This window comes from Cyprinus carpio, chromosome B9 (assembly GCF_018340385.1).
Source record: "Cyprinus carpio isolate SPL01 chromosome B9, ASM1834038v1, whole genome shotgun sequence".
NCBI classification, from domain to species: Eukaryota; Metazoa; Chordata; class Actinopteri; order Cypriniformes; family Cyprinidae; genus Cyprinus; species Cyprinus carpio.
The window spans coordinates 21,023,284-21,048,034 of NC_056605.1; the positions used below are offsets into that span (position 1 = coordinate 21,023,284).

The 24,751-nt window shown below is 35.8% G+C and overlaps 1 protein-coding gene across 5 annotated transcripts in view; it reads left to right on the forward strand.

The window, feature by feature from the left end:
- The first annotated feature begins 396 nt into the window (after positions 1-396).
- The window catches only part of LOC109096358 (vang-like protein 1), a 28,589-nt gene continuing 4,234 nt past the window's right edge, over positions 397-24,751 (forward strand). For 2 of the 5 annotated variants that reach the window (XM_042731478.1, XM_042731482.1), the window contains exons 1-6: positions 397-574; positions 9,791-10,006; positions 14,511-14,646; positions 21,530-21,964; positions 22,679-22,854; positions 23,764-23,897. In XM_042731478.1, the coding sequence (XP_042587412.1) occupies positions 9,936-10,006; positions 14,511-14,646; positions 21,530-21,964; positions 22,679-22,854; positions 23,764-23,897 (952 nt within the window). In that variant the 5' untranslated portion in view covers positions 397-574; positions 9,791-9,935. Of the gene's footprint in view, positions 575-1,743; positions 2,011-7,939; positions 8,083-9,790; positions 10,007-14,510; positions 14,647-21,529; positions 21,965-22,678; positions 22,855-23,763; positions 23,898-24,751 lie in introns of those variants that run through there. The other 3 variants (XM_042731480.1, XM_042731481.1, XM_042731479.1) reach the window with 3 other exon arrangements.

Genomic DNA, 24,751 nt, shown 5'->3' on the forward strand with positions numbered 1-24,751 from the left:
ACTTGAATGAATGATTCAATTCCTCACACTCAAAGACAGTAACTTGTCTCCACCTACTGGCGCAACGATGTAAACAGCATACGTAGCCTATAAGTTGCTCTCGGGGATCGAAAAATAGCCTATACTGAAATCAGGAAAAATCCCCTCTAATGCATACTAGTGAGTGATTCAGATTCAAATAGCTTTATTTGCAAGGTGAAATGTTCTTTACATTGCCAAAGTGTTAAAAACACTTTAAATACAAATTCACACACACACACACACACACACACACACACACACACACACACACACACACACACACACACACACACACACACACACACACACACACACACACACACACACACACACACGTCTAATTAGAGGCGATAACTCCCCCTAGCGCAGCACACTGTAATGAGTCTCAGTCGGTCCCTCCACCTCCTCTGCCAAAGTGCATCCTGTGTGCTCCTCCTGTAAAGGATACTAGCATTACTGCCGTCAGATTGGTCGCAATGCCTGATAGTGGGTAAATTTGGTTACAGTATTGATCATCAGCTCATTTTATCGGAGATGTTGGCGTAGCCGCTGGGTAAGTTACTTCTGTACCTATTGTCTATTCTTTTGTGCTCACTGCATTGATCTAAATACAAGTGAACACCTTTGCATTGGAAGACACTGGGATGCATGTTGTTAAAGTTCTCACGCGCAGCTGCTGTCTGTAAAATGACAGATTAAAGTCATTGCAGCTCATAGAGTATTGATTATAGTCCTTTTGACAGGGTTAAAACGAAAATCATTATTGATGCTTCCTGACGAGACGTCAAAGAAGCCGTGATTTTATAATTCAGTAATATTGTAACACAACGTAGATAAAGTGTCTGTAATATTTCCCTTAATACCAATAAAAAACAACAGATTTTAACGTGCAATGGGATGACTCCTTGTGATCATTAATCTCGTGTCTTATGACATGGACTCGCCTTCAGAAATGCTGCTGGGTGGATCACGCGCGCTTCACGTAGAGTGCATGTTTATTTATTTGCTGATGTGTTTATCGGATGTATTGGAGGCAGTGATGCCCCTCTTTAAAGCACATGTTTGGCATTCCATTGACTTGGGTGGTGTATCCATGCCTAGATGTCCGGTTCGCAATAGAATCATTCTTTTGAGCCGGTTCGTTTTAATGATTCAGTTCTCGAAGCAGCAGAGCAAAGGAATTCACTGACATAGAACATTTCATAAAGAAGGAACTAAATTTAGCTTTACAACTGGGTAAAGTAATATAATATATTTTATCAATGAAGTGACCACTGGAAAAAATATTTAGTCCATATTCATATCATTTTATTTAGCCTACATTTTAGCATGTTTTTAATTGTTTTAAATTTTAAAGAAAACAGGGCTAATATAGAATGTATTTTTATAAAATATAATATCAACAGATAAGTGACACCTTTCTCCTCTATTTTATTTTATTCTTCTTTTCTTTTCTTTTTTATACGATAATATTTTATTTATTTATTTAGAATATTTATTTTCACATAAAACTACCATTAAAATTTGGCTACAACAAAATTACTGGCTAACAAAAACAGCATTATGTATATAATTTGTTGGGAAACATAGTTATATAAACAACATTTAACCAAATATGTATTTATCTACAAAAAAAAAACTCCGAAGCACTATGAGCTGTGAAACGAATTGGTAAATCGCCTTGACTATATGAGAGATCCGAACGAACCGATTCTTTAGAATGAACCGGTCTTCCCAACGCTATCATTTACGCCCATGAGCTACACGCGATTTAAGACCTCTTGCGGTTCCCGTTTCTTTCCTCACAGACTGCCCTTTGGCTGAGGGGGTTGCTCTCGCATTATTGCAAATAGAAACGGATATGTTCAATGTCAAAGCGGATTTTTTTTTGTTTTGAATACGTGGTCCGCATGGAAACAACGGACGGTTTGCAGGAATGACAGATCATTTTGCGATTTCACATTGCGTTGGATTTGATGCAGTAAGAGGGTAAATGGATGCTTATGTTTAATTTTAATCCTCATTGACTAATTGTCTTTCTTATGTTTATATATAATCATTCATTATGGGGGTGGTGGGGGGGGGGGTTACCATAATCCTGATTATCTTTAAAAAGGCTATTTGGGGGTCAGCAGTCAAGAATATTCTTTCTCCTCTTTTCCGTACACATATGCATGCCCTTATCCTAATGATCAGAGCTGGCCCAGGCTCTGTTGGTGCCCTAGGCGAGATTTTAGACCCCATACACCAATTAAAAAAAAATGCAGATTTTCCAAACCTTTCCTATAATATGGCAAACCATACTGATAAGTATAAACATATATGAGTAGTAAATAAATTGTGACGATAAATAAACAAATGTTAAGAATAAAACAAAAATGTAATTAGAAATTAAATCAACAAAAAAGTGCAAAAGAAGAAACTATTACATTTGTAGGTATTTTCTGACTGAATCTGTTAAAATATCGAATAGGCCAGGGATGAGCTATACTCCCAAACAGAGAAATGCAACCCACAACTATGCCTACAGTGACAAATTACAACAGGAGAAATATGAGAGATATAAATGGCAAAACTATGCGTGCACCATGCATAATTAATGTGTTATGATGATGTATTATAATTACATCATGTTGACGCAGAAAGTGTTTAAATTAGTCCAACATGACATGTCTTATGATTTTTTGCTGAAGTCAATTTTATTTTATTTTATTCTAACATTATTTTAATCAGTTCGATATTCGATCAGTACTAATATTTTAATTGTCAGTATTTGCTTAATATATGGGTTGTAGGAGCACACAATGGTCACAAGAGGCTTTTTTTGTCACAAGATGGATTTTCAGAGAAAAAAAGTTTTGTGCTGCGCACCCCGGTCATTTTGTGCCCTAGGCAACTATCTGTGTCACCTATGCCACGGGCCGGCCCTGCTAATGATAATTTCTGGCTGACTTCACATTTTTGACTTCAACACTTTCTTCTCTGACTCTTCTGTAGCCTAATAGTAAATGCAGGTGTGTATTAAAGTCAGTGTATAGTTGCATAGAGCATCTCTTCAAAATTAAGGTGAGGTGAATTAATTTTTATTGGACATACACTTACAGTTTCCTAACATACCTGTGCCCTAATTTGATGTGAATTGTTAGGGACCACATTTTACAATAATATGTTTCTTCTGTTGGCTTGTACAAAATGAATGAGATTGTGTCCATCACACTGTTCACATGGACTAGTTTCTTGTGCTTCTTGGTCTATTCTGGAAACTACTGCCAGCTAATGTAGGCCACATTATGCTGTTGGACTCTCTGTAAGATGCCATGCTTTTCAGGGAAGATTGAACTGTGAAAACTAAAAAAAAAAAAAAAAAAAAAAAAAAAAAAAATTGAGAATTGAGATTAGAATTGTATTAGTAACACATTAGAAAACAGGTATTTTAACAGGGCATGTGCACCTCAGCTATGTATTGTATGCTGTGTGGTTTTGACTGATAAACAGTGGAAGCGTGCATGTTTCTTCTCACTAGAAATAAGTAATGAGACAGTCTTTCTTGTAAAGCAGACATTTTATGTCTTTTGCTACAACCGACTTGCAAACGCTGGCTTTTAATCTGTCAGTACAACTCTTGCATTTTATATCTGACAGCACTTGAATTATGCATTGGCCTGTCTAAAAGTTTTACGCTCTCATGCACTAAAATAACACTAAACTTTATCTCAAGAACACCGCAAAGTAACAAAGCTCCCACATTGTTATTTGGGTACCTGTAATGTATTTATAAACGGTCTTTCTATTGTTACACACACATTCAACACACTTTATGCATGTCTTGAAAATGGGATCATTTCTTATGTTTACTGTTTAATACTTCAGTGTTTTATTTTTGTTTAAATTTTTACAACACCATATCATTGTGTATAAAAACATTCCAAGGACAAACACAAAAAGGCACGGAGCCTGAAAACGCTGGAAGTGGTGAGATATTCAGAAACTATAACATACTTTTTGTTTTAATTTCATAGTATCTTATACTGTTTATCACAACGTATGTTGACCTTTTAACACTTAGTATCTTAGTATAGTAACACTAGCAATCTTATGCGCCCTCCAGAAGTTTGCGCTCTGCAAGTGAACGACGTCTTGTGGTGCCATCCCAAAGAGGTTCAAAATCACTCTCACAGACTTTTTCCTGGACTGCGCCTAGCTGGTGGAATGACCTCCCGATCTCAATTCGAACAGCTGAGTCTTTACTCATTTTCAAAAAAACATCTAAAGACTCATCTTTTTCGCCTGCACTTAACCAGCTAATACTAGTACTTACCTTTTCTTATCTTGTCTATCATATTCAAAAAAAAAAAAAAAAAAAAAAAAAAACCCTGGCTACGTGTTCTGTACTAGACTAACTGAGACTTGTCATAGCACTTGTATACCGCTGTTGTTCTCTCGTTGATCTGATTGTTTCTACTGTTCTCATTTGTAAGTCGCTTTGGATAAAAGCGTCTGCTAAATGATTAAATGTAGTAACCCTTGCCTTCTAGCAAAGGCTTCCTCAAGCAGCACCCAGGGAAGGGAGTGTTAACAACCCTTATTACAGTAAAACTGCTGGGAGGCCTTGCTATAAAATAAGTCAGTAGAGCTCATGTGCTGGCCCAGGCTGCAATCACATATGCTAACCACATAAGCTTGTGGTTTTTTTATTGTGAGATGAAGAGATGTAGAGCGATGGGAATAATGATGGGCGTCAGTGGCCTTCCAGACAGTTATATGAACAATTTTATGTTATATACTGTTTATCACTATGAATGGCCGTTACAAGCTTCAGACCGTTTTGTTGTCAGCAATCTGGACAATACACAAAATATGTGTATTTGCATGTGGCTTAAAGATCTAGAAGTGATAAGTGCAGTGTTTCTATATACAAAATAATACTGCATTGCATGTCAAGACTGACAATATAATGATCCAAATACTTGAAACGAATACTTCAAGTGTGCCGTGTAGCTGAGGTTGCAAGCGTGAGAGCTGGATGTTTCTCAAGCACATGAATGAAATGCTTAAGGAATGAAAGCCCATCTAGTAAGGACTACTCTATGATTTTTTAAATAATTTTTACAGCAGCGTTTGTGATGTTTTTGTTTGTGGGTGTGTATGGTGATTTTTCCACATCTGCTCCTTAGAGATGGACTGCTCTTCACTGCGCAGCTGGACAAAGAGAGAGAGTTCAGGATAGTGTTCTGTATGGTGCTGGATTGTCTTGGCTAAATATAGAGCTACCAATGTTTCTGACACAATTATTTAATTTCCATCAGGCCTCAACACCAAGATTAAAGAGAGCAAGGCTCTGTAATGCAATTTTTCTGTTGCGCTAGTGTAACTCGCTGTCATTCTCTCTGTCTCTGTCCATTTTGGAATAATGCACACACACACACACACACACACACACACACACACAAACACACACACACATGCTGTTTACATATTCATGTTTTGAAAAACCTCTTTGGAAATGCTGTAGTAGTCTGTAGAGCCAGGATGTATTGAAGACACGGCAAGCGGGGAAGTTGATAATTGTGTAATATTTATTGATTTATCTTAAAGTTTTTGCATTTTTACTTGACATAAATGAAAATAATATCAGGAAATTATTAAGAAAAGCAAGAATTTTCTTGCTTTGATAGCATTTGGATATATTGCAGGCTGGAATCAAACCCGTGTCACCCATATATGAGCACTTTATCTTCAGTTATTTGGAATATTTTTTGAACAGTGCAAGATTAAATTTGAGACTATCTTAGCAATAACATTAGTGCATATTCATATATAAATTATAAATATATATAAAAGGCAGAATAGTATATGTATGCAATTATCCATAATATTTGTAACATTTTACATCACTTGAAAATGACATGAAGACATCATTTAATACACATCTTTACATTATACCTATTTTACACTTTTATTATAGAGTAAGAGAAATTATATAATAATGAAAATGTAAAAACGTATATGTTTGTATATGTTTTAAAACAATTTTACTATTACATGTAAAGTATATTAGTTAAATATAATGAATAAAATATCTGCGTTTATACCTGTTTTTATACAGTATATGGTTTATACACACACATGCACCTCTATTTACTGTTTTTAAGAAATGACCGTTCATGATCTGTTTATGTGTGTATGCTTTTATACAGTATGGTTGCTCATTCTGAAAACTACAGTTTTTTTGCTTCCCCATTACTTCTGTTCCTTTCACTCTCACTGTCCCTCCCCCCCTCTGCTCTCGTTCTTTCTGCTCTCTGATTCTGTCTTTCTGCCTGTGTTGTATTCTTGTTTAGTAGGTGAAGAAATATTATTGTTCTGTCTTTGATCATCCATGACTGCCTCAAGGGCAAGGCAAATGTGAAAGTCTTGCGTGTGCATGGATGTTTCTACATGAGTGTATATGATATGCATTACTCAGTGCTTTGAACATATGTTAAAGGCTTCGTTGGCTGAGTGGGCCTCTCTGTCAAATGATGTGTGTGTTCATGTGTCTTAGCTTTAGGTGTAATGGCTGTAAAAATCTGAGTTTTGATGGCTAAATGTAAAAGCCTCCAGGGACTCTCCTGCTCCAGTTAACACTACATTCTGACTATATGCTCTAATAGCAACTGTCCATCAGCTTATGTTAAAATAAGCCACTGTTTTCTGTTACTGACTTCCTTTCTTCAGTGGAACGCAAAAGGTTCATAAAAAAAAAACCACTGGTTGCTCATTTCCAAGAAAATTATAGTTAATGTGGAGCTTTCAAAAGACAAAAAAGTATTGCAGATGTGACTCATACTCTTTCAAGTCTTCTGAAGCCAATGTGTGACAAATCAAAGCTGATTTGAAAAGGGACTAAGTAGCTGTTCAGGCCATTAAATTATTTTGAATGAAATGGCAAAGATACTGTGTCGATCTGTAATTATCCCCATAGTTTAGAAATAGAATGCAGTCTGAGACTGTAAACCGAGACCCAGATCTACAACAAATTTTTTATTTGAGATTAGGCCTAGACAGTGAAAGTCAGCAGAGTCCTAAACAATATCAAGCCCCGTTGGCTTTCATTGTACGAAGATAAAAAACACTTTTCAAAATATGTATATGTACCTCCATCAAGAGAGGTTTGGAACAATAGGACTGTGAATAAATGATGCCAGAATTTTGATTTTGGGTGAGCTAGCCCCTCATTAACAAAAAAGCACAGAGAGATTTTATTTTCACAGATCAATGTGCAGTTTTTCTGTGTGTGTATATCTGATAAATACTATTCTAAGATGTATGGTGAACACGGATATATAATACACACAGTATCTAAAATAAAAGTGATAAATGTTTATATATTTTTGAATATCAATAAAAAATGATTTTTAAGATTTTTTTTTACATGCCTGCTATTCGTCAACAGAGCAAGCCTGGTAAGATTAGAAAACTTATTCACTCTGAAGTGGGAATCTGTGTATTGCAATAATAGAATGAATTTTGTAAACAGATTTCAGTTTTCAACCGCCTCTAGATAGTTCATCTAGACAGATCACATATCAAAGTCTTCAAAACCTTGCATTCCTGCTTCAACAAAGAGATTTATTTGGCCTGTGCTGCCCTGTGAAATATGCAACAACCTCTAAATTGTCTCCAGAATAGTAATGGATTGACACACAGTGCCAAAACTGAGATAAGAAGAGTGAAATCTGTCTGATGTTATTAAACGTTTGGCTGTAATAGCTATCGTCTCCTTTATGTTTGGGTATAATCACATAAAAAATACTAAGCCCCCGGCCTCCCTAACATGATACACTTTCTGTGAGTGCATATGAGTGTACATGGAGTAACTTTAGAGGAATTCTTTGTATGTGTGTGTGTGTGTGTGTGTGTGTGTGTGTGTTTTCAGGGCACTATGAGGTAACCCCAGAGGAATGCTATGTGTGCTTGTCCAGGTCTGATTTCTCCCATTGATAAGAGAAATGAAGACTTGAAAGTGGTCAGTGCTATCTTGGCAAACTCACATACCACACGCTGATCAAGAACATACAGGTATTTACCAGTATTCTTAGATAAACCAGCAATTAAGCCAATCGTCCCATTCTAAATAACAAGTTCAAAACGTGTTTTTTTTTTCCAGAGTACAGAATGTTTAATATCATTCTTGTGATTTCAAAAGAATGGTTTGAAAACCTACATAAGATATATTGATATTGACGGGTCATTTTTTTTTGATAAGTTTCTATGAGAAGTCTTAAAGAACAAGAATTTTAGTTTGAGCAATTTCTGCACTGCGTATATGTGCTATATGTAATTTTCGTGTGAATAACATAAATAAAGAGTTTTCAAATGAGTTTTAAAAAATCTGTCTTCCATTGTTCGAACAAACATAAATTAAATTAAATGTATTTTTTTTCTATAATTTAATCTGCAAAATAGTTTGCCAATAATTAATTAATTAATCGAGGCACCCAAAGCTTCTGTGAATGTGGCAGGGAATGAGAGGCAGAAAGTATATTGCAGAATTTAATTCCATCATGGTTTAATACGAGTGACTTGTGATGGAATAAATTTGCCCATGCTGTGATCTAATTTTTAGACCTGTAAATCCTCTTATAGGTGTGTATTTGTGAGTGTGCTTTATGAGTGTGTTGATGTGCTGGTTGCTTGCTTTGAGATGACAGGTGGCACTAGAGCATGAGTGCACTCCAAATTAGTAATTTATGAGAGGATAAATCAGTGCACAAGGTCTGTGCTAGAAGTCTCAGTATAGAGCCTTGATACTCACTGCTTGCTAGCCTCATATGACTCTGTGTGACAGTTCAAAGACATTTTTTTTTTCTCTAAACTCTTTATGTTATTGTCCAGGGCTTATGAGTCACATCACTTTGATATGCCCTATTCTGGGTGCTAAATAACCAACCAATCAGAATACCCCTTTGGTCCTGCAATCTGGCATGTCATTCAAGTTTTAACAGCTAAGAAAACTATAACTATCTAGCAAGCTTAGTCTAAATGTGTTTGAATGCTGTGGGAAAGTGCGTATGTGATTTGAAAGATCAAATTTAAAGTGACACCATAAAACTGAGCAGTCAGAATTCTCTGAAGGTGGAGACCTGGGGGCCAAAAAAGCTAAGAAAAATAAGTTCCACAACAGCTCAAGTGAGAGGGCTCTGTGGGCATAGTAATGAAAAGGAATAGCTGAGTACTAATGAAGTACAGTTGATACCCTAAGGATCATACCTTCCGTTCTTTAATAAATTATCGCCAGCAGATATATTCCAACTAGGAAGGAGGAAGTGGAAAGCAAGCGAAATACATGTATTACTTCAGCTTCTGTATTGGCTAAAGTTGAGTAGCACTGAAACAGATGCACATTTATCTTGCCAGCAGAGGTGCTTTACAGTGCTTTAGGCATTGCTGCAGTGAACTCTTGATGCTTTTCCTGCATTTGTTGTCAGTGTATTGGAGAAAAGCTGTGTACATTTACATTTATGCATTTGGTAGATGCTTTATCCAAAGCGACTAACATTGCATTCAAGGTTCACATTTCATCAGTTCTTGCTTTCCCTGGGAATTGAACACATGCCTTTTTTTGGACTGTTGCACTGTATTGCAGTTATTTTATACTAACTGACATGAGATAGCCTTAACCTTTTTAAAAGACTGTGTTTGTGCCCTGAATAAAATTATGTATTAAATTGTGGTATAAGGAGTTTGTTTAAAAAAAATCTTTCTTTCTCTTTTTCTCTCTTTTTAGGTTAATGTTTGATAACAGAAAGCCCCTAGAAACGATCCTGTCATCTTGAGCAGCTTCATGTATGTCCTGATCATCGTCAGCACTTTAACTGTCTCCGCATTCCTCCCTCCGCTGTGTTAAACCAGTCACAGCACGGACAGACACAATGGACACAGATTCCATCCACTCTGGTTATTCCCACCACTCCAACAGGTCACGGGGGTCAAACAAACAGAGGTAAAGGGCTGAACTGCCTGTGCGCATGCATGTACATTACACCATACTCTCCTTCTCCCTCTAATGTATCTCTCTCCTGAAGATTTTCTCAGATTTCCTCACACTTATTCATGCAGAAAATTAATATTGTCATCATGAAAGATTTATTTAAAATATCTTCATGGAACATCCTAATGATTTTTGGCATAAAAAAAAATCAATAATTTTGACCCATATAATGTATTTTTGGCTATTGCTACAAATATACCCCAGCGACTTAAGACTGGTTCTGGGGTCCAGGGTCACATTTGAGAATATATATTGAGAATTATTACTTTAAAAAGGTAATCAGTGTCATAACTTTTTAAATAAATGTTCTTGTTTAAAGGTTCACTCAGTATTTTTGATATGAGATGAAGACTATTTGCATAATTCTAGACTAAACAAAACCAGGCCTGTTGAACTTTTAAGGGCATTTTTAGTTTTTTTCTGTCTTTTTTAAAGTATGCTTTTTATGACTACATGACCAATATTGCATTTGTTGTCAACATATTTTTTCATCTCTGTTTCATCTTCTATTCCTTTCTATTATACAATAAGTAGTTTCTTATAGTATAAAATTGTTTGTGTTTGTATGACACTTTTCACTCATGCTCACAGATTTGGGCTGGATTTTCAGCTGCTGTGATCTGAGCCAGATATTTTCAACATATTCTCCCAGCTCTCCTTGTCAGTACTTAGTGATATACACTTGAGTGCTATTAGACTGTGTTGACCCCACCCACTGTAATTAGGAAGTTATTTATTGAGCTCCGCCATTGTTTGGTTTCCTATAAAAATCTCCATGTGAAAGGCCCAAACAGGCCTGAAGAATTCCAGAATGAAAGCAGAGAATGTCTGAGTCTTCACTGAGAAAGCCACAAATGAATGTCCTCTTTCTGTTCGGCTGTTTTGTGCCACTTTTCACTTCATCTCTGTTTCTTTCCATTTATATTCTTTTCCAGTAACTATTTTTTGGATGAATTAGCACATGCATCCTATCTTATCATCTCCACATCTTACCATAATTGTGTCTGTTCAGTACTTAGTCTTGTTTAAATTTTCTAGACATGGAAAAAGCTAAACTTGGCTCTAAAAGATGTGCTAATGAAAGCTATAACAATGATCATTTATATTTACTTACTAACATTTTTCACACACCACCTCTTTCTGTCATGTATCAACAATTGTAGCATACACTCATCTACAGTTTCCTTCGGATCAGTGGGCAGGCTCAGCTATTTCTTTCTTCCAATTTTCAAATGAAGTTGAACTGCAGTTTACATCAACATACATTCATAATGTCTGGGTGGGGATGGACACCTCAGTGTTTCACCAGGGGCTATCATACTGCCTCTCCCATTCAGCATCAACACCCAGTTTATATAACTTCTAATTACAATCCCATGCTTGCTGCAGGGTATTAAGAATACTGAAATACACACAGAGTTGAGTAGATCTGCACTGCTGGGAAAAGGGGCTTTGTTGTTTTATTCATTGATTGCATTTTTAAAAAATCCCTTCGGGAATTCAGTGCCAAGACCTTTAGCACTTTTAAGAGCAAAGAAAATATGTATTCTGAATGCCATTTAGATATTTTTAGACAGTGAAAAAAGAAAGAAGAATTAGAGAATGTGGCGTGGTACAGCAGTTGAAGATGTGGTTGAGGTTTGAACCCACTTCAGCAGGACCAAAAAAAAAAAAAGCCTTGGGTTACTAGAAAACCCACTTGGGTGCTAGAAAATTTCAGGAAAAGTTTTCGTTAGTTATATATTTATTTTTTTAGTCAAAAAATATATTTTTAAAATTAAATGAATTTTAATTAATATTATTATATTGATTCTTACTTTATTAATTGTCTATCTACAAATTTTAACCTTGTACTTTGTTGTATGTTGGAGCAGCTGTTAGATTTAGTCCCTGTGGCTCAGCTGTAGACATGTTCTATAATATAACACAATCCCAGAGTAGCCAGCGTTCACACGCTGCCCAGGCTGTCCAGGATAAGAGTAAAGCAAAAGAGGCTTGACATATGTGATAACTTGCTGTAAAAGAAAAGGGAGTGTTTTAAAAACATATGGGTAGTATTCAAATTGAGATTGATCAAAACATGTACCTTCTAGGCATATGACTGTATGAAATTTTCATGTTGCGATTAATTGCTAATTCTTTTATCACGGTATATGGTATTATCAATGTATTGGAATTTAGTTGCAAAAACAGTGTTGTCATAAACTATAACAGGTTTAATAACTTTTTTTCTTATAACAAAAAGAACTAAACATTTATATACAATAAAGTAATACACAAAAAAAAATATAAAGTAAAAAAAATTCACAGAGATTAAAGTGCAAAAGAATTATAAAGACCAATAAGTAACACTTTACATTAGATCTCATTAGTTAACCTTAGTTAATGCATTTACAATGAATAATGAGCCATAGCTACATTTGCTACTGTAGTTATTAATCTTTGTTAAAAAAAACTGTTAGTTCATTAAATAACACAGTTGCACCTTTTGATTTTAACAATGTGTTATTAGATATTGAAATGACCTAAGATTAATGAATGTTTAGAATAATTTTTCAGTGGCAGTTTATGTTAACTACTTAATAGAGCCTTAATGTAGCTTAAAGTGTGACCAAACAATAAAGAATCAAAACATTTTCAAACAATATCTAGGGCATGTTGTAGTCCCATTTTTTTATTTATTTTTTTAAAGTGAAAATAAATAGCCTATTAAGTCTAAATATTTAAGTATTTGGTGCTGTGATTAACACCACTGCGAATACAAAAATCTGAATGACTGTTTAAACCAGTAGATATGTATCTATTATTTATTTTGGTAGTGACTATTTGCACTTAGTGTAAATAGCATATTTTCTTAACGATGGATGCTATTAGTGAAATAGGATGCTATACAGTGAAAATAGCAGTATTTATGCTATTTACACTAAGTGCAAGCTATAGATTATATTTATGTCAAAATAGGATTTTCTGCTATTTATACTACTTGCAAATAGTGGCAATTATGTGCACCTCAGTATTGTAATTAATTATAAAACAGTATGCAATAATAACTTATTGAGTGTAAATATTAATTCAAATTATTAAATGGATGCCACTTTATTGGGACAAAAGCCCTCCCTACACCTACCCTAACCCTACCCGATACTTTATTTTAAACCTTTTGATTATTTCCTTCATTTTTATTACAAATAAATGCCATTTTAATGTGATGTGATTTGAAATTTGAAAAGCAAGAAAAAAATTACATTCCGGCATGTAAATAGCGAACCCGCCACGGCGCAAGCGCAACTGGCTTTTAAAGGGGATGGGAGATGAGACTCTGACTGGTTTATTGCATGTTATGCCCAAAAAATACCCAATACTCATAAAGAGAATAGGGACAACCCATTTAGACCATGCGCCCGGGCGCGCCAACCATTTTCCCGTCATTTAACTAGCAAAAGTATATTCGGACACACCCTGAGTGCACCTGCACCGTACGCTTTAGACCATTCGCTTAGATCATTAAAATAGGGCCCATGGAGTGTATTATGGCATCCAAAGAGTACAATTTTTGCATTATTCAAATTTTATTTATTGTATTATTATTATCATTTAATTTTTTTAATTAATTATTTTTTATATATATATATTTTTGTAGTGAATAATTGGCTAAACCAGGTAGTGTAGTTAGTGTAGTGTAGTTAAAGGGATCGTTCACTCAAAACTGGAAATTCTGTCATCAATAACTCAGCCTCATGTTGTTCCAAACCTGTATTAGTTTCTTTCTTCTGCTTAACACAAAATAAGATTTTGAAGAATGTTGGTAACCAAACATTTGCTGGTCCACACAGGCTTCCATAGTATGGAAAACTACTATAGAAATCAGTGGAAGGTAGTAGACACTTGATTGTAAAACAGAGCTAGTTTGTCATCAATCACTGTAAAAAATGTCATTTTCATGCTTCCTTGTGAAAGCTGTGTAATATTAAGCACACACAGACAGTGTGAGAACAAAGGATGTGTTTGCAGATATTTGCAGATGTCAGTAATTACTCAGAGCAAGACGTCTGATGCTGTTTGATGGTATGTGTGTTTGAGCATGTGTATGAAGTAGTGCTTGTATTTGTTTGTTTATCTGTTTTGTTTTGTTCTAAGGCTTGCCAGGCATTAACTATGATGACTAAAAAGACTGAGTGAGAGAGAGAGAGAGAGAGAGAGAGAGAGAGAGAGAACGCTGTGTTTGGATTAGGGTCGTCACAGCTCACTGCATCTAACCCAGTTTGCACCAGATGCCCCAGCTCGGGCATGTGCGAGACAGTGCTAGAGGAAGCCAGCGCATGTCAGTGAGAGGATGAGGAGGGAGAATGATGATGGAGGTTATCCTGTCATTAGTCTGAGTGTGTTTTCCCGCTCCCATCGCCATGGCGACAGCGTTTCCCTCACCTCCATCGCTGTGTGTGTCTCTCTCGTGCAGTGAACGGAGCAGCAGGGATCGGCACAAATCACACAGCCGAGACAGCAGCAGCCGCTCAGACAAAAATGTCACCATCAGTGCATCATCAGCTCAGCCACAGCAGCCGGATCAGAGCTCCGCCCCCACAGACGCCCAGGTGAGTCAAACACTAAATAGATTTGAGGGCCATTGATGTAGATTCACTAAGTTACTCCAGGGGAACAGAACCTGTGAGTTGCTTGAATAAAACACCTTCTCAGAAAACACACTATACAGACTGATGAGGATTAGAGTAAAACAACAGAGGGCTGGGAGCTGGGGACTGTGACGTTTGGCTGTCATATTGGAATTAATGATTAAATATTAAAAATATTTTAGCAAATCGAAGCATGTTGCTTTCTACATGTAAACCAGTCTCCAGATTTAAAGTTAATATTTTCAATATTATATCAAATATTGATAATCTATATAATATACATATTTTATAAAAAAACAACTATAATATTATAAAACAAACAAAAAATAAATAAAAAATAAACTACCCAAAAAAAATATTCAGTAAGTAAGTTTATTTAGTTTAGGAAATTACTTTTTTCAAGTTGATAATTTAGTTGATCAGATTCTATTTTAAATAAATGAAGTTCTTTTAAACTTTCTATTCATCATAGAATCCTGAAGGAAAAGTATCTTTGTTTACATAAAAACAGTATTAGGCAGTATATATAAATAATAAATATTTATTGAGCAACAAATCAGCATATTATACTGATTTCTGTAAGATCATGTGACACTGAATACTGGAGTAATGACTGCTGAAAATTCAGCTTTGCCATCACAGAATAATATGTATTTTTAAATATATTAAAATAGAAAATAGTTATTTAAATTGTAGTAATATTTCACAATATTACTGTTTTACTGTATTGTGATCAAATAAATGCAACCTTGATGAATCTAAGAGATTTCAATTATAAACATTAAAAAGTCTTACTGACCCCAAACTTTTGAACTGTAAGTTGATATTTTATGTGTGTATATATATTAAGTAATTTTCTTATCCTTACTTCACTCATTGCAGCATTGCAAACCAATTTCACATGCACATCATTGTATACATACAGTGTAGATGCACAAATACAAACATTCTTGTTGTTTTTGCATATGCATTTGTGCAGAATGTATGTGATGAGACTGTATGTGATGGGGTGAGGACGTCATCCTGACCGCAGCTCAGTAAACACACAGGCATAGTTAACAGAGTAAAGAGGATAATGGGGATTTCAGACAGTGACATGCTCCATAAAATAGAAAAATGCATTATATTTATTGAATGTTATGTGCTGCCAGAGGAACTCATTTGTGAAGTGCTCAGTGTTTTGACAGATTAAAGCAAAGAACCTCAAAGAAAAGAAGCCCCACATCAAAAGTCATTTACAGCTCAACTAATGATTATTATTCATGTATATTATCCTTTATCAAAATCACAAGCTTCACATTTGTGTTTTTTTTTAGCCTCCAGTCTGCTTGCCCCACTAGCGCGCCATTGTAAAAAGCAAGTCCCAGATGTGGTTCATGCTGTTTCACACCGCATGCATAAACAGTACACAAGCTGTGCTGCAGCTTAACTGCCATAGCAGGCTCTCATTGTGCTTTCACACTAACTGTGTTCCTAATGCATAAAAGAGCTGCAGCTTTATACAGAAACTAAAGGGATTTTTGGTTAACCAAAGGTGTGTGTGATTGAGAATTATGTGATTGTGAGCAAGGTGGATCACATTTACATCCAAATAATAATTCATATGGAACTCGAACTCTATAAACTTCTTAAATGATCTGGATTGACTCTAATGATTTGCGGTTCTCGGCTGCCTGTCAGTGTTTAAACGTAATGAAGGCAGATAGATGTATTTTTGTGAAATGTCAAGTAGATGACTGTTATTTTGTCTTTCTTTATAAAAGCCAATAATGTAAAATGTGTTAATAAAATGGGTTATAGTGTTTTCAATGTATTTTCCGCTGCATTCAGCACACTTAGAAGTGGGAAAAATAGCCTCAATAGTGAAACTTTATGAGCAAAATAAATATTTGCTGCTATGAGCATGTAGTGTGAAACAAGCCTAAAATTTATATATCAGTTTTCCTGTGATGTTGGTTATCATCGGTTAAATTCTGGCATATAGCTGCATTTGAGTTATATAAAACACATATGTAAAGGAAACAATCAGGTCCCAGGGAAGGTGAGGTGACTGTGCTGGAATCAGAGAGACAATGAAAAAGGGAATGACAGAATACGAGGGTAAAGTGTGTGTGTGTGTGTGTGTGTGTGTGTGTGTGTGTGTGTGTGTGTGTGTGTGTGTGTGTGTGTGTGTGTGTGTTTTAATAGGGGGTTTTTGTGGTATAGACAGATATGGAAAACAGGAGTGACATACATCTCAGTATGAAGGGACGTCGCTTTGTACTTCCTACTGGGTCTCAGTTATTCTGACCTACTTGGCTCTCCCTCAGGGGCAAAAGGCACACAAAGTTTTTATAGGTCCTCATGTCTGTCTACATTAATTTGTGCAAAATATTTGTGTTTTAAAATGTGTGTGTGTGTGTGTGTATGTGTGTGTGTGTGTGTGTGTGTGTGTGTGTGTGTGTGTGTGTGTGTGTGTGTAAAATGCTGTACATTTCTGTTCGAAAAGACTTTAAGACATGGAGGAATTCTGATTGATTAGACTTAGCTAAGGATTTTAGTGCATTATATTTTATAAATCAATACTGAATAAAATTCTATTCATACACAGTTCAAAAGTTCTACTGTTTTTTTTTAACAGTACTTTTTTGAATATTTCTATTCAGCAACTTTATATCTATCAAATAATCCTGAAAATAAATGTATCATGGTTTCCACAAAAAGCGGCATAAACCTTTAAAAAAAACAAAAAAACATTGACAGTAATAAGAAGCATTATTAACTGAGCATCAATAATAATTGATAATAACAGCAGAAAATTAGCATATTACAATGTTTTCTGAAGAATCGTGTGACAGTGAAGACTTGAGTAAGGGCTTCTGAAAATTAAACTTTGCCTTCACAGGAATTAAATACATTTTAAGATATATTAAAATCGAACACAGTTATTTTAAATTGTAATATTTTTCACAATATTGATGTATTTTTGATCAAATAATTGATCAAACTGATGAGCATAAGAGACTTCAATAAAATATTACTGACCCAAACTGGCAGATCACTCATATATAAAGGAGGAAATATACACTGGTATATTTGGTAAAAATATCATAGTAAATCGGGGAAAGCCCCTGGCACCACTAAAAGGTTAATGCCATGCCCTTGAACGGCTGTCAGGTCTATTCTTCATGTTGGCTCTTCTTTCGTCTTCCTGTCATTCAGCCTGGGCCTCTGGAATGTTTTCTCTAGTGAGGAAACTTTAGACGTTAGTGAAGAGAATGACTTGGAATAGCAAGCATGTAAGTCATTACTTACTTGCTAAAGGGTCTATATTTATGTTTGGTTGTTGTGCCCTTGTTTGAGTGTGTCTTACTTGCTAAAGTCAGTTTTATTTATAAAGCAGATAGCTCTGGCTTTGTAATTTGATTGGCTGAATTTCAAAGGCTACATAGATTTATCCATTGTTACAAAAAATTGGTTTGGTCTTTAAGCCTTTTCAGTATTTTTCAGGCACATTATGATGTTGTCTGATAATGTAATACCTCCAAAGAGTCCTGTAGTGATTATGTATCTTTGTAGATCAGTCCTGAAGTTAGCAAAAAAAAGTTTGATTGTTTTCATTGGATGTTTGGATTATTACAAAAATAAGTTCTGTGACAACGTTTATGATTCTTACACATTTTGTTCATCATGGCAATGTTTACATATGAACACAAACATTTATGAATTTTTAAACAATCACCAGAAAAAAAGCTAAGTGTAAGCTTAAGCTATATACGAACTACACCACGGTCGCATGATTTGAAAATCACCACCATTAAGCTTCTGACAATTCTTTCAGTCTTTTTTAAAGAATTTTCCCTAAGAGATTGAGTTAAAATAGTTTGCAAAAGTGTGATTGTAAACACAATGAGGCTGTAAAATCGGAGTAGTAGATAAGTTTACCTGTTCGTCCATGACAACTTCTGTAGTCCCATTTAACCACTTGTTAACAAGTGGCCTTTTTTCCAAGACAAGTAAACGCTTTAAAAAAGCACAAGGGGGTATTACTGAGGTATTTTATACAATAAAACATGAAAATGTCTTTAGCTTGTGTTAATCACAGACATTATTTCATGCATTTAACAATAAACCCACTCAAAAAAAAAAAAAAACAGACTTACGTTAAAGACATAGCCTCTATCAGAGCGTCATCACCAATGACAGATGTCTTTTTTAGTTCCTCCCCTTCCCCCCAACTCACTCACTCAGGACTGTTTGACTTTGATTTATCTCGCTTCTCACGGAAGTTAATAGCCCAGAGTCATAATGAGATATGTAATCCTTATCTAATGCAGCTTCTAACTTTTCAAAGCCAACGTCTGTTAAAAGGAATGTCACGGGTTCAATACAAGTTAATTCAAAATCAAGTTAAACTCTTGTCGAAAGCTGTCAGATACTACGGAATATTATTTTAAATCATTGTGCTAATAGCCATGTCTGTAATTCATGTCCATATTCGTTATGTTCATTTTCATTTGGAGTTGTGAACCTGAGAAACACATCTATGCAGGTTTATTTTGGAAAAAAATAAGAGGAATAGGATGGAGGGTGGAGAAGAGAGAGATGTAGGAGTTTCTCTCACACACTTGTTTACCACTCCCTCGCTTCCTGCTTTTCTTTCTGTGGTACAGCTCAGACTGTGGCTCTGTGAGGGGGAAATGAGCTGTATTCGAGTCAAGCAGAACACTAACACACATGCAAACACACACTATTAGCTGCGCTGTGTGCTTCTTTTGTCTCTCTCAGTGGGGGGAAGCACATTCAGCAGTGTGGGACTGTGGGCAAAATGGAACAGATCAGACCGCAGTACTGTAAAATAGTCTGCCCTCTGGTCGCAAAGAATCAGCTCATAAGAGTTATTCAGTTAACAAAGGCCTCATTTAAAAAAATAATCTTTGTGAAAATATTGTGGAAATATACGGCAGTAAAATAAAATAAACTTGTAAAATATAATATTGTTGTACTTGGGCAAGGTAAAAAAAATGTTAGCCTGAATGCAATGTAAGTCGCTCTGGATAAAAGCGTCTGCTAAATGCATAAATGTAAATGTAATAAAAGTAAGGAGCAAGTTGAACCAAAAATGAAAAGTCTGTTATCATTTATTCACCTTCATTTCATTGTCTCTTTGAGCTCGGTCTCAGGAAAATGTGTATCAATATCACAATTTTTTTGTGTGTGACTTCAGCGTGCATACGAGACGCAAGTGTTTGGCATGCAAATAAAATAAATTTTTTCGTGTATACGATATGCACTTTGTTGGCATGCATATGACCCACATTTTGGCGTACATACTGTATAATACGCACCTTCCCCACATCCCTAAACCTGACCATTGTGATCATTTCAGTCAAATCTAACAGTTTATAAAGTACAGTTCAGCCCGGCTTGCTGTGTGAACCTTTTCAACTGTGAGACTGTTATTAAAGAAGGATGAAACCCACTAATAGAAATTGTTATTATTTTTAGTTGAATATTTTATTTCACATATGGGAAGCCAATCATTTCAAAAGTTGTTTTGAAGTCTGAAAGGTATAGTAGCAAAAACAGTATAATTTTAGGGGTCAAAAAGGAGGTGGAAAATGGTCAAGTAAAACTAAAAATTTTGGTGGTAGAAAAAATGAAGAGATATGACTGTAGTTTGAGGTAGCTGTGTGAGACTTTAGTGCTCAAAAATGTGAGTGTAAATGTGTTTATTGCATATAATGATTATTTTACACTAGTAGCTGCCTCTGGTTGTAGCAAAACACTTTTGGAGGTTGATCCTGTGACTTCATCTGATGGGCTTTTTCTTTTTTAATAAAAAAGTTCATGTGCATCTGTGTTTGTGTTTCCACCAACTTTTACAACACGCTTTGCTTCTTAACCTTTTCCATCTGCCATTTCCTCACTTCTGATGATGACCCCTAAAGGGTTGGCACAAACTCTAAACTGTGTAACAAAAAGGGAAATTCTTTTATTTTCCTTGTTTTTTTTTTTTTGAGCTGAAAACTGTCAGACGATATGCTCACTTTAAATTTTTTTTATATTCTGACACCTACTAATAATCCCTTTTCTTTTGTCACATATTATCGTATTTGTTAGTTGTCTTATTCCTTTGGCCCATGGTTCTTTGAATCTAACAAAAACCAGGTTATGCAAGGTCTGTCATATTGCGGAGTTGCATCAGTGTTGTTCCTAAACTCATTGAATTGAGCTTAAATATAGTCGATGTTTGGCTCAGTAATTGCTGCATGCAGCTGTATTTTATGTCTGTTATTATTATGATAATACTATTGCTGTCATTTACATGAATTGAAAACTTCTCAATTCAGATTATATTCATTAAACTACATTACCCATACAAAATACAGCTTCTATTCATGCAAATAGATGCATAAAGAAGCCCAATAAATATAAAATAATTGCAGATGAATTACCATCCTTAGTGCATGGAATTCTAATCTGCACTGCATTTCACATTCTACTGGCATTCACTCAGACATCCTGCTGTTAGAAAGTTCTCTTTTGTTGTTAGTCTGTCTCTCAGTTCTCAGGTTCATTTATATGCAGATGTATGTCCGTTTTGGGTATTTGTCATAAATATATGTTGATGAGGGAGACCTGGGTATTTCCGTACTGTCTGTCTGAATTAGCCGTGAAGCAGATTTTTGTCATCTCACCAACAGGGATGGAAAAGTGGGCAAATCCAAAGCTGTAAATGTGTCTTTTTCTGTATTATCGATCCTGAGTGCTGGGTTTGGGTGTCTGAGATAAGGACTTTTAGGAGTGTGTTGAATTTTTTATGTGCATGATATATCGCTGATCCCTTCCCACCTCTTGACAGGATGACAACTGGGGCGAAACCACCACAGCGGTCACCGGAACTTCAGACCACAGCTTGTCTCAAGAGGATTTGGCTGGCTTCGGGAAGGAGACGGAAGGTCCAGTAGAGAAACTGAACTGTGTACGCTTCCTTCCTTTGGCCCTCACCCTTGTCCTGGGCCTGCTGGTTCTGATCACCCCAATGTCCTTCCTGGTGCTGCCCCAGCTGATGTGGCCGGAGCGCCTGCAGGCTTGTGGTACTGCCTGTGAGGGCCTGTTTCTTTCGCTGGCATTCAAGCTCCTCATTCTGTTGCTGGCTGGTTGGGCGCTGCTTGTGCGACCGGCACGAGCCTCCCTGCCCCGGATAGCAGTGTTCCGCGCCCTGCTGGGGTTACTCACGCTCCTCCTGCTGCTCTCCTACTGGCTGTTCTTTGGAGTGCGTATCTTGGACTCGCAGGTATGGGCAAATGTGTGTAGTGACCATAAAGAGTCAAGAGAAACGTGTTGAGATTTGTAGATTGTGATTGTGTGAATATAAAATGGATAGTTTTTTCAGCTGTTGATGAGCCATGTTCAAAGCCATATTGAAATAAATACAGATATGCACACCTTTGAATGTGGATCATTATTTTTGTGATGCTACTGGCACTGAAATTACTCACTTCACTTATAGTATAACCTAAATTTAGACTAAGAACTTCATTTAACTTAAATGATTGTTTTCTATTTTAATATATTTTAAAATGTTATTTATTCCTGCGTGTGATGGTAAAGCTGGGTTTTCAGCAGCCACTATTCCAGTCTTCAGTGTCACACGATCCTTCAGGAATCATTTTGATGTGATGATTTGGTGCTCAAGAAACATTTCTTCTTATTATCATAATAAAAAATTCATTATAATAAATTTTACATGAAACCTTTATAAACATAAATTTAAAATCAACATCTATCAAGTTAATGTGGAAATCTTTTGTAACATGTCTTTAATGTCATTTTTGATCAAGTTAATGTGTCTGTGTTGAAAAGTAATAATTTATAAAATTATTAAACTGTTTTATAACACGGAAAATAAAGATAAAACAGGATATCTTTTCTTTGAAGAACATTACTGAATTTAGTGCAGGTCATTTTGATTCCCTTTGCTTACTGCTTTACTATATGTGCTTGACAGGATGAGAACTACCAGGGCATAGTGCAGTTTGCAGTATCATTGGTGGATGCTCTGCTGTTCATCCATTACCTGGCAGTGGTTCTGCTGGAGATCCGACATCTGCAGCCCTGCTTTTCTCTCTGTGTCGTGCGCTCCACCGATGGAGAGACTCACCACTATAACCTGGGACAGCTCAGGTGCCAGCTGAAAACAATGACCAAACTTTGATTAAAATGACTATAATATGCTGTTTGATGGTCTGTTGCATGCTCTTTAGTAAAAAGTAAAAAGAAAGAGGAAGTCACTTCAAATTAAAGGTTCCAACTAATACTAAAAAGTTGTACAAAACCTAAATGTTTTACATTAGAAAAATCATTTTAGTTCTGTAGTAAACCATTTATTTATTGATGTGTTCAAAAATCTAGAAACCAGTAAGGAACCAGCCTGAGGAACCTTTTAGAGAATATATAAGCATATACACTACAGTGAAAATGTTTTTTTGATTAGAAGAATTTGATTTTGATTCTACATTGAAACATAAGAATCATTGAATATCCTTTTGATTTTAATACTGTTTTAATACTGCGCAAACCAACTATATATATTAAACACAAGAAATATTTTTCAGAACTGATTATATGGCTGAGCTGCTTTCTTGCTGAGATATTATATGTACTCGTCTGTGTGTTCAAACTGATTGCTTCTCTGTCTCTTATCATTATTAACATATTGCTTCTCTGTGTGTGTGTGTGTGTGTGTGTTTGGTGTGTGTGTGTGTGTGGTGTGTGTGTGTGTGCACTGTTTTAATGCATTAATGAGTTGAGGTTGGGCCAAGGGAAAAAGGTCCATTAATCACTCCATTACAGACACTCCCTACTTTGCCCTGCGTTACTTCCCCTCTCCCTTCCTCTCTCCTGCCCATCGCTTTCCTTTGTTCTTGCTCTCATTGTTTCATTGGCTGAACATTTTTGATCCAGTGTAGCTTCAGAATCAAGTGACAGTGCACACACACACAAAGCAGAATAAAATCTATTGTTATCTGACATCCAATGACTCTGTTTAATGAAATACATGATGGGATTCTGTCTCTCTCTCTCTCTCTGTAGCATTCAGCGGGCAGCCCAGGTAATTCTTGAACACTATTATAAGGATTTCTCAGTCCACAACCCTGCCCTACTGACGGCTGCAAAGTCCAGGGCAGCTAAACATCTGGCTGGGCTAAAAGTCTATAATGTAGATGGTGAGTTTAATCTGTGTAAAATCACTGTCTGTTTTCTGACCTTATTGTTCTCTTGACAAATACATTCTGAAGTAATTTTGGAATCCCTAAATAGGAAAGGCATCAAAATTGAGATGTCCTTAATACTGTACATCAAATTTTTCTCTTAGACAGAAATGAGAGCTTTCGTCTCCTGCTTCACAGATTATTGTCCTGAGAAAAAGTAATGCAACATGTCTCTTCTAGTTTTAGAAAAGATCAGTGTCACAAACTGCCAATCAAATGTCAGAGATTTTCAACATGTGAATCTTTCTCAGCATGTTCGTCCCAAAGTCAAATCATCTGAGAAGTGCAATCCATGTTAAATGCAAACCCTTACAATTGGTAAACCTCAGTACAACTTGACATGAGCTTTTAATGTATTTCATTTTAAATGTCATTTTAAAGCATGCATTGAATCACAATACATTCATTGCTGGGTTAACTTACTGCTGTTAAACGAATACCAAAATTCAAGCAAAAATTAAAATTTGCTAGAAATGTACTCACCGTCAAGACATCTAAGATATACATGAATTTGTTTCTTATCAGAACAGATTTTGACAAAATGTAGCATTACATCTCTTGATTACTGATGGATGGTGTTTTCACTTGTTAACGGTGCTTCATCTGTGCATATTTCTCTCCTGATTCAGACAAGGTGACTTTTTCACTAGAGAAAGCAGTATGGATAGAGGAGTTGTAATTTTAGCCAGTTGGAATAGTTTTGAAGTAAAAACATCTCAATGAGAGATTTGTTTATTACAAACATGCAGGTTTTTGCTTTAAAAGATGTTGATTGATCGACTGGAGTCATGGATTATTGTGATGTTTTA